At 38.1% G+C, this 11,477-nt stretch overlaps 1 protein-coding gene across 1 annotated transcript; it reads left to right on the top strand.

Annotated features, from left to right (window-relative positions):
• The first annotated feature begins 2,990 nt into the window (after positions 1-2,990).
• Positions 2,991-9,803, top strand: lgi2a (leucine-rich repeat LGI family, member 2a). Its single transcript, XM_027009911.3, has 8 exons — positions 2,991-3,283; positions 3,550-3,621; positions 5,192-5,263; positions 5,652-5,723; positions 5,811-5,882; positions 6,300-6,469; positions 7,217-7,381; positions 7,990-9,803. The coding sequence occupies exons 1-8, from the start codon at positions 3,105-3,107 to the stop codon at positions 8,805-8,807; spliced, it is 1,620 nt and encodes a 539-aa protein (XP_026865712.1). The 5' UTR covers positions 2,991-3,104; the 3' UTR covers positions 8,808-9,803.
• Positions 9,804-11,477: the final 1,674 nt, after the last annotated feature.

Raw genomic sequence — 11,477 nt, 5'->3', positions numbered from 1 at the left:
AGACCAGTGAAAATGCTTACTGAAAGTAGTGTCTATAACCAATGCTGCATTAAAGAAAAACTACAAAAAAATGTCTAAAAAGCTCTAGCTAAATTACTAAGAAAATGTATGTCAGCTTTGATCATTTTAAGTGATAATAGTATTTTTGAGATTTTCTTTCAGTCTGATTTTGAGGCAGCACTGTACAGCACCGAAATAAGACCAAGGACCTTTTACCCTCTGTTGATTCAGAAATTGTGCCATCCTTTTGTGATTGGATCTAAACTATTTTTGATATGGTCAACCATAGCATTCTTATTGGTGGCTGTGTGTGTGTGAGTGGGGTGGAGGGAGTGGCCCTGATATGCAGTTTAGGTCTTATCTCAAAAACAGAACGTGTTCAACTGCTCAGCAACTACTTCTACAACTACTTCTATGATTTGTCCTCATGTGTCAAGTTCTCTGGGAAAAATCATGGTGTTGTCTTTGACTTGGACCTCAGATTTGATAAACAACTCTTATAAGAAGTAGAACTCTCTTTTTCCAACTCAGAAACTTTGCAAAGCTTAAGCATTTTCTCTGTTTTTCTGACCCCATTCATGTGTTCATTTCTTCTAGAATAGACTACAACAATTATGTATGCATTGGAATTAATCAGTCTCTATTGCAACATTTACACTTAGTCCAGAATGGTGCAGCCGGGTTATTGACTAGCACCAAGGAAAGAGACCATATTGTACCAGCCCTTGCTTCGCTTCTTTGGTGACCAATCCAGTACAGGCTACAGTTTAAAGTATTTTTGTTTTTAAAGTACCATTACTTGTCTACCTGTTGTGTTTTTTCATGTGTAGTTATGTTGAATCTATGTAAAGGATTTGGTCAATGCAAGTTGCTAAATGAAGGAGTACTTTATAAATAAATCTTACTTTTCGAAGGTACTGTGATGTGTGTAACCTTTAGCGAATGTTGCATCTTTTCTGTATAATGAAAACAGATGGCTAATACAATTCAAAATAGTTGTCAATTCAAGCATTGCAGTCTTATGATGCAGTAACACAATGACATACAGTAACACAATGATATAATGTAATTGTGTGCATGACATAATGCTATTCCAGTACATTATTCTCCGTTTACTGGTAAAACTGATATGCATCCAGCGTTCCTAATCCTTTCTGATCTACGTTTTCAGTGGTTGAACAAACACAGTGAATCAATGGCAGTGGATATAAAGTAGCATAATGATCCATCACCTGAGGCCCCTAAGGAGATTAGCAATGGGAAGCTTCAGGAGAAAGGGGCAAGTTTTTGAAGGTACTGATAACTGGGCAACTTTGAGCAGAGCTGTAGTATTCAGTCATCTTTACTAACCCACATGTGTAGTTTCCCTGTACTTTAAATTATCGAAGGGACAGGAACCGATTTGTAAAGAACTGAAATTTCAATGAAAAATCCAAATTTATTCAGTCTACGTCTGGATATTCTGTCTAAAGGGTTGTTTTTGTTAGGTATAAATATGATTGGGATACAGAGTCTAATCAATCAAAGTCAGTCTGTTACAGACTGTAGTTGAATTGAGATTGTTTCCCACGGCTTCTGTGCCTTTTTTTGGTAGTTATGGGAAATGTTGCCCTTTATTATAATTAATAGCATATGGAGACTTATTTTAATGCAAAGCCCTGAGTTCATGATCTGTGATTGAAGCACATTGACTGATCACTGATCCGTAAATGTTTGTTATACAGTATATTGAGGGCTGTAATTGCATTGCAGGTCATTTTTAGAAATACATCACTCTTGTACCATGGGAAGAGCACCTAAAAACTGATGGGATAAAATTATCTGAGAGCAGTAGTTCGTTTTCAGATTTAGCATTTTGCTACTTTTTTATTACTTTTGCTACTGAAATTTAGATGTGGCTAATTTATTGCTCTGAACATATAATATGGACATTCATATTGTTATTCGACTGTGTTCTTATAGGGATAAATGTATTCCAAATATAGGACTATAGGAGTTTTGTGATTGTTGGAAAGTCTGGTATAGCATCTGTTTGTTAGTCAGAGCTGTCGAGTCAGCTTGCTCCCAACACCGTATAATGCTGTATCATTTTTTTTTATGTGCAGTACAGCAACATTTCTATTAATGATTCATGGAGGATCAGTCAGTGTTGTACAGTGAAAAATGCAAGATTGTCGCCATTATCTTCTCTGCATGCTTTCTCTTTTGCGTTCTTACTATGTTTCTCGCATTTTTTTTTATGGTGACAACTGTCAAAATCATCTTTAGCTCTCTTTCCTCTGATTTTTGCCTTCTCCTGCTTCGTTCCTGCTTATTTTTTGTGATCGCTGTCCATACCATGACAGTATTTTCCCTTTCCCACTTTTCCTCTCGCCGAGTCAACAGTCTTTTCAATTGCATTCTGTGTGCGCTTTCATTCCCCATCAGACTGTATGTATTGCTCTCTGCTGCTGCTGACCTTGCACTGACAGCATGAGTGCATATAAACTTGTCACTAATAATGTAACGTCGATCGGTATCACTGCAGTGCTAAAGTCATATAATGGAGCTAGTTACTACTTTCGGGGTCATGACTGTCCGCTCCAGTGTTCCGTGTGGTTTTACTTAAACTGAGAGGCAAATTTCTGTTTATTCAACTTAACACGTTAATGTTAACAATACGCGGCTGTTCTGATCAGTGATTAATGTTTGGATGGCAGGCACGAACTATGCAGCTGTCCACGGTCCTGATCGTTAGTTTGGCAAAATCACAATCACTGAGGTGCTCCACGTTACAATCAAATGCGTAATCCTGTAAATGAATATACATTTAGATATTAACTACCCCAACTCGCAAATGCTGAATTAAGACCATACATAATTTCAGTGACCACGATGGGTTGATGATTATTGCGCTTATTAACAGACGCCGTTATACCAACAGTCGCCGGTATTGGGCGCCTTAATAAATAAATAAATTCAAGAGAGCGGAGCTTAAACTGCAGTTGAATCGCTGATGTCAGTAGGTTCGGTGCTGCATTTCGTGGTGCATGGTGTATTGCTGGGCAGTTCGTTAACTCGGGTCGCTCCTTTTGGCACACACACATGCAAACCCGCCAGGAAAGATGTCTATCGTCAAACTCGGTGTTATAATATCGGCCCTGTTGTTGTGCTTGGTCTCACCGGGACACACAGTGAAAAAGGTATTTAAATGTCCTTCATCATGCAGCTGTTCCAAGGAGTCTATTATTTGCGTTGGGTCTTCGTACGTCCCACGGATCACCCCGAACGATGTAAATTCACTGTAAGTATACCGATTCAATAGAATCTAACACATTTGCAACAGATATCTAAAGGTAAAAAGCCAAATAATTTCGATTAGTACCTGTGGGCTGGGAGTAATTGCCACGAACATAAGATAGTATTGTAGCCTAATGCACGAGAGGACAATCATCTTATATTTTTAAAATGTAGTATTCTTATGCTGTAATTATGAGGCGATCTAAACTGCAAACTAGTAAATGTCGCCATTTCATAAGTGACTAATGCTTGATCGCTCGTGCTTTCCAGGAGCATTGTGAACGGAACCTTTTCCGAGATCAAGGAGGCTATGTTCGCACACATGCCGTCTCTACAGTTACTGTAAGTCAACCCACTTGCCTGAAGGTTTAGGCACTTCGGGACTGCGCTCTGTAAGGGCTTTTCGCTTTCCAAACAAAAAATGTCTTTAGAAGTTGCGACATGGGTTATGACAACAGCAGGCTGATGGAAAATACTGTGTTCAGACCATAGCGTATTCTTGATTTAGTAGCTTACCAAATACTTTCTTGTTCACTATTACCATTTTAGAATAGGCAATGGGAAAGTCGTTTATATTTATTTAGCTGGAGATTAAGTTGCCTTGGTGTAGTCATGTTACCAGTGTATTTAATCTTGGGTAAGGAAACTTGGAGATTATTTATTGTTAAAAGTGATCATTAATGATTAGCTATTTAGCTAAATTTGAGGGACACTACATCGCTTAACGTGGAGAAATCTTAACATAGGCCTAGTAAATGTACTAAAACATTGATCTTGGAAGACCAAATTTCACTCACATATTACTTGTGTGTTCTAATACCAAAAGCATGAAGCTGTATTCTAACAATAAAGTAGTAACATTTACCTGAAACCTTTTTGTTTCCATGTAAACCTACTATAAGTAACATCTTAACGTGGCTTAATGTACAAAAACAATAACATAGGAATACCAAGCTACTCTCACATATTACTAGGCATGAGTACCCTCTACTACCAAAAGGTTGAAACTGTATTTTAAGAATGAAGTAGTAATATTTACGTTAGATTTTTCTCTCCATTTAAATCCATTATTTAAAAAAAAAAGGTGAGAGTAGTTTGGCGTCCCTACATCATTGTTTTAGTATTTTAAGTTTTTCCACTATAAGCTTTTTACAATGCCCTTAATTGAACTATTGGTCCTATGAAGATGAGCTAACTGGAGCAATTGTGAGTCCAATTTAGGAGTATTCCTGGATGGTGCTAGACCTGATGACTTACAATAGTTACATACAAACTAAAAACTATTTTATTTGATTGTATATAGTTTGTGAAACATAAAAAGGCGGCTGTTCTGATACAGCTTTCACTGATGTTGTGAAGGGAAAATTTTAATTTGCTTAATTTTCTTTAGACAGTCCAGATGTCCCTTGTGTCCCTTACATTGTATAACGAATTTCAACATTATGTCTCATTATCTTCAGTATCTTAATACATCTGATTCTTTCTCTGAAGAATCTTGAAAGCACTAATGTGCTCACGTGCATTAATATACAGTGACAATAGGAAGTAATGTTTGGCCCAAGCTGTTCACTCACAGCTGTTTACAAAACTTGAAGACAATGGGCTCCCTTGAAGTGACACTGCCCTTCGGGGTCACTCAGTGTCCCTTTCTTACTAGAAACAACACACAATCTCTGTATATTCAGTGTAATTTCTAGAGCACAATGGCCTCTTTCTCATTCTCATGGCTGGCACTGGAGACATTCATGATGTCACTGCTTTGATATACTGTGTATAAAAAATCTGCATGTCAATCTGCATATGAATATTAAAGGGGCTAATGTTTGAATGCAGTGCATTTATTGGTTATATGATTTGTATGCAAATCTATTGTTATTTACAATAAGTCATGACACTGTATTTGCATTTACAGATTACTTAATTCAAATGCCCTTACTACAATCAGGGATGATGCATTCTCTGGTCTTCCTCACCTGGAATATTTGTGAGTCTAATATACTTTCTGTCCCACTATTCACCACACGATAATTTGTGCCTTTGTTCAGTTTTAATACATGAATATGATGAATTATATTTTCTAGGGGTTGAGATCATACACCTGGTCCACCAAAGCAAAAACCTTAATACAAAGTAATGTTTTTTTAGTGCACCAAGCAAAGCCCACTCATTTGCTATATCTCAGCCCCCCTCTGTTATAATGATAGGCACATTAAACTTTGATTTATTTGAATTTGATTTGGTGTCATGATACTGATGGTGTGGTGTATTTTAAAACTATTAGATTCTCTCCATTTTGCTTACACTGACATTCTCCTTTATCCTGTGCATGATGTTCCCTGGTGCTGATTCATCCGGGATCATCTTTCCACTAGATTTATTGAAAACAATAAGATTGAAAGCACGTCAAAGTATTCATTTAGAGGACTGCGAGACCTGACCCATCTGTGAGCGTCTCTTGTATCTCCTTTCAGTTTGCTCATGCTGTTTTCTAAATGGTTCATGTGCACTTACGCATATCTGTACCCTCACAGGTCTTTGGCGAATAACAACATCAAAGCCTTGCCAAGAGATCTCTTCACTGATCTGGATTCATTAATAGAATTGTGAGCATGCATTTCAATCTGTGTAGAAATGTATTGAGTACATAGCAGAAATATGCTTGCTGTCTTGATATACAACGTGGATGATCTGGATCTGGATGAATTAAATTTGTGAGTTCTAAAAGCTAAACATGGGAACAAATGTTCCTGCTGTTCATCCATTCTTCTGATTTACCTTGTGGTAACCCTCCCCCCCCCCCCCCCAGTAATTTCTTATGCATTTTTAGATGGTGATATTTTTAAAGTACCATATCATAGCTGCCAACTTAATTTGTAGTTGCTGTTTCGGGCTGGGATATAAATTGTCGATGGATCTTGCTTTTTCAAGACTTTGTCATATCTTTGCCAACAACTTGCCTCATTCTCACCATTCATGTGCTTCCTTGAAACCTCCTTGGCTGGTGTTGACCTTGGCTGCAGAGACTTGAGGGGCAATGTGTTTGAGTGCGACTGTCGTGCTAAGTGGCTAATGATGTGGCTGAAGCAGACCAATGCCACTGTGTCGGATGTCCTCTGTGCTGGCCCTGAGGAGATGATGGCTAAAAGGCTGAATGACATGGCGAGCCTCCACGATGAGTGTATCTCTACAGGTAGTGTTTGTGTGGTTTTTTGTACATGCTTTTCAGATTCAACTTCTGTTTCTGATGCTTTGCTACACTGCTGTTTATTTTCCCTGTTTGGCAGCCACGATACATTGGCACTGAGATAGAATTAGTTCCTTCCAAAAATGGTAATTAATTTAAGCTTTGCTTGAATCATGCTCTTACAACTGCTTATTGTGTAAACATGTGGCAGTACATAGCAGTTTGCACTGCTACTGGGGTATGTGTAGGTGTAGAAGGAGTTACCTTTCCCTGAACATCAAACATGGGCTTAGGAAAGTACGCACAGAACGACACACAGAATGATGAGAACGAGTGAAACAGCAGAGCTTTACTAATGCAAAAGCCTGAAAATTACAGCTCAATTGGGCCAAATGACTTTAGCATAATGGTTACGCTTCACTACCCCTCACCTGAAGCCTGCCTTTTTCTTGCATGAGTCACACGGTTGCCATGGTGAAGGAGAGAAGGATGCTGATTAAAGGCAGCATGACGTCACCGCCACCGCTTTAGCCATCACCATCTGTGGCTCCAAAACCATCCCTAGTGTGCTTACCTGTGGAACGGTAGCAAACAATTAGACTGTGGTCCGCTCTTTAAATTTCCTACTAATTTTACGGCGGTTTTTACCAAGCTGAGAAGGCCAGAATCCAGAATGTCTGTCATCAGGCTAAAACGGACACTTCGATTACGATAATGCTTCAAATCCTGAGCTAATATTGCTTACGTTAACAGATTTCATTCCACTCCACTCTGTGGCCATCGAGTCTCTGTCTGTGGATACGTTTTCCCACAAGAACGATGTGTATGTGACCATCGCCGCTCCTAACATAGAAAGTTGCATGGTACTCCAGTGGGACCACATCGAGATGAACTTCAGGAGTTACGACAACATTACAGGTAGGACAGAAATTGACAAGACTAATAAAAAAGAAATAAAGTACTACAGCACAACAGTCAAATTTGCTTTTGTTATAGTCTCAAAATCAAGGAACATAGGAAAGTAATTTACTGTGGAAAAGTCGTATTTGATCATTTTGATAAAATACTGGGTTTTATTCTTTTTCCCCACAACTTGGAGTTTTCAAAATGCTGTTCTGGATTTCCACAGTTTTGTATTTTTCCATATGTAACACATCTGATTCTACTTAATAACTATTTACTAAGTTCGACTATATCTGCTAGAACAGGAACAAACTGAGCTATGTCATGTTACATTAAATTGAGCAGTGCTAAATTAAACTGTGTAATGCTAAACTAGACTACACAGCGCTGCAGCCTTTCAGGAACATTTTTTAAATGAAGCTTGTAATCAATTAAATACAGTATACAACACTGCAAAAAGGACAGTTCTAATGTCTAAGTGATTTACTGTAAGTAGGAATAGGCTCAAGAAAAGTTTTAACTGTCAAAATTATGTTGAAAATTGTTTAAGAACATTACAAATACAACATACCTTTTTGAGACTGTCGTAACTACATAAACCCTGCTTCATTTACAAACCTCAGGCCAGTCCATCGTTGACTGCAAGTCAGTGATCATCCAGAACCAGGTATTTGTGATTGTTGCTCAGCTTTTTGGAGGTTCTCATATCTATAAGTTTGATGAAGACCAAAGCAAATTCACCAAGTTTCAGGACATTGAAGTATCCAAGATCTCCAAGCCCAATGACATTGAAGCCTTTCAGATCGGTGAGGACTGGTTTTTCATTATAGCTGACAGCTCTAAGGCTGGTCTTTCAACCCTCTACAAGTGGAATGACAAGGGCTTCTATTCCTACCAATCCTTGCATGAGTGGTTCCGTGATACTGATGTAGAGTTTGTGAACCTGGATGGCAAGGCTCACCTCATTCTGGCCAGTCGTTCTCAAGTTCCTGTCATTTACCAGTGGAGCAAGAGTGTGCAGAAGTTTGCCTTGCAAGGGGAAATCCCTAATATGGAAGATGTTGTAGCTGTCAAAGCTTTCTGGATTAAGGAGGAGCTTTACCTGGCCATGACACGATACATTGGTGACTCCAAGGTCCTTCGCTGGGGTGCGAAGCATTTCACAGAGGTTCAGGCCCTTCCTTCAAGAGGCTCCATGATTCTTCAGCCATTCTCCTTCAAAGATCGAGACTACCTCGCTTTAGGCAGTGACTACACTTTCTCACAGGTCTACCTGTGGGATGCGGAGAAGAAGACCTTTGACCGCTTTAAGGAGGTGTACATTCAGGCCCCGCGCTCTTTTACTGTGGTCTCCACAGACCGCAGGGACTTCATCTTCGCATCCAGCTTCAAGGGCAGCACGCAGATATTTGAGCATGTCATTATTGATCTCAGCCTGTGAGGTTCTTTGTAGACACAGGGTCCAAATGGCTAAATCGAGGCATCTCAGCACCCTCCAGCGTCTTCCATCCGAAAAATTTCTAATATGCTGGGGGAGGGAGGGTGGTTGAAGTGGACAGGGTTTATTGGAAAGGAAGTTGTGGTTTTATCAGGTATGTAATGTAAATTAAATTCATTGGTACATGATATTTTGTGCATTTGTATAAAGTCATAAGACTTCACATTTATTTATGAGGACCCTTGCCATTTGTGTTTTGTTTGTTTCTTTGTTTTTAAAATAATCATGAATGATGAACTCTGAGAGCAAATGTTTCTGTAATATCCAAATCATTATCATATGTAAAACTAGCAATATCTTTAAGCACTTGACATTTCTGCAGCAGTCAGACTGTGGCATCATGCATGATACAGAAAAAGATTTGAATACTGGCATGCTAAAAAAATGATGTTACCATATGAACTACAGGTGACAAATGAAATTTGTGCAAATTCTGTAACATTCATTTCAATAGTATGTTTGACACATGCCACTTTATGGACATATACTTGCACTATTTTTTAAATCTTAATTTATCATTTTAATGAATGTAGGACCTGGTAGTACATACTAAATCATCTAAAACTAAACCACATAAAAGTATGTTGAGTCATGCTTTTAATACTAACATGCTTACATTGCCTTAGGAGTGCTTTGAATTTTAGTGCAAAGAACGCTCTAGTCTGTAAATCCTTTCTGCATATATCCACTTCCATCTTATATATGAACCCACTTGTTTAACTTGAACTCATTGTGAATCCCTTTTGACTGTGCAGAATGGAACAGTGCTTTAAACTGTTGGTATTCGTGTTTTCATCTTCCTTGAGATGCAATGCTGCGTTACCATGGGAGATTCATTCTCATCTGGAATTTGAGTCATACAATGGCATGCTCTCATTTTAATTACTAAGAATTAGATACTAATTTCTTTGTCCCTAATTAAAATTCTGTTTAATAACACATCAGTGTGAAGAATACCTTTTTACTACCAACAATTCAAGTCTGTGGCTACAACCCCATTAAATGGCTTAAAAACCTTACAGCCATGTGTAAATATTGAAACAGTTCTTTGCAACCATATATGTTTTGAAGTGTCTGACTCTCAATGACCTGCTGTGGCAGTTGGGTCATACCATTAGAATTGGAGCCAGTACACAAGACAGATGCACTGTCTGTTCGGTTTTTGCAAATTGTCATTGTTCACAGTCATTTATTTAAAATACATTCTTGAATATCTCATAAACAGGCCTCAGACTGGACCATTATAATTTCGCAAGCAGCCCTCAGATTCAGGCTCTTGTAAAAGTATTAGTCATGCATCAGATTTGGACCATTCTTAGTTTTATTACTGCTAGAAGTTGAGAGCTTTTTCACAAACAAACAAACAAACAATCGAAAACAAAACATTTCATCACCCCAGCTGGGACTGAGAGCTATGTTGTAATATTTAAATTTAGCCCTCAGTATTCCAGAGCAAGCATTTATTTTTTAATGTTACATATAAATGGTACCATTTCTGTCCCTCAAAGGGTAGTGTCAGCTTTTAATTTATGAAGACAGACTCTTAAAATATGTTGAAAGGAACAATTGGAACTGCTAACAGTTATGACTGTAGTTATTCATCTGAGAAGCTGGTATCAGAAGTTGAAGGCACTTGTCAAGTCATGGTGCGTGGTATGACATACATGTGATACTGTGACCATTTGTCTACTGCTGTCCTTTTCCTTTTGAATAGCTTTATTCTCGCACAGACAGCGTTGCTGCTCATGCGTACATCTGCTGGTTTACACAGGGCAAGTTACAAACGCATCAAGCATGAACTAAAGTCATCTCAGATCTGAGAGACATACTGTCATATGCAGTGAGATTATTCTGTTTATACACAAATTATAATACAGGAAAACCTTGAAAGCACAAGTAAACATTCACCCCTTTGTTATTTCTTGATCTTTATCAAGTTGTTCCTCAAATTTGTTATGTTGTTCTGTTTTTTGGATAAAGATATGTTGAAGTCTTCTGTTGTATATTGAGAAAATGTTAAATGTCAAACATGATTGTACAGTGTGTGCAAAAAACAGAATCCCTTTTTAGCTGCTATGTGGAATGTAAACTACACAACTATAAAGAAATATATAACTGCAGGTTGTAAGGGCATGCAGTTCAGTTTTGATTTCTGAACGTACAGCACATTCGAGTTCATAGTACCATATTTAGTCTAAAATATTTTGTTACATGAATGTTATGGTTGTGCATTTTTCTGCCATTTATTTATGTGCTAATTTTTAAATATTGCTCTTGTGTTTAATGTCATGTTTAGAATATTACTGAAATATGAAATAAATGCTTATCGATGATGTCTCGCTTTGCTCGAGAAGCAAGCGTAGATAGAACTCAACAAATCCTCCTCAGACCACAGTTGGACGGGGGCACTGACACACTTATTATTAAATTGCTCAATCTAATCACCACGTAACCTTTTTCATTCCATTCTAATAGATCCGTGCACCTTTCTGATATATGGATACCTGCACCTCATTATGTCTCTTTGGAGTATCTTTTTTGTCATTTAGGTTGTGTCAGTTTATTTTTGTACATCACAAGTTAAAACTTTTCATTTTGTGGTTGTACTTCACC

Source organism: Electrophorus electricus, chromosome 13 (assembly GCF_041902795.1).
Source record: "Electrophorus electricus isolate QZ-2024a chromosome 13, ASM4190279v1, whole genome shotgun sequence".
Classification (NCBI taxonomy): domain Eukaryota; kingdom Metazoa; phylum Chordata; class Actinopteri; order Gymnotiformes; family Gymnotidae; genus Electrophorus; species Electrophorus electricus.
Note: the sequence above shows the minus strand (reverse complement) of the source record. Positions and strands in the feature narration are given on the sequence as shown.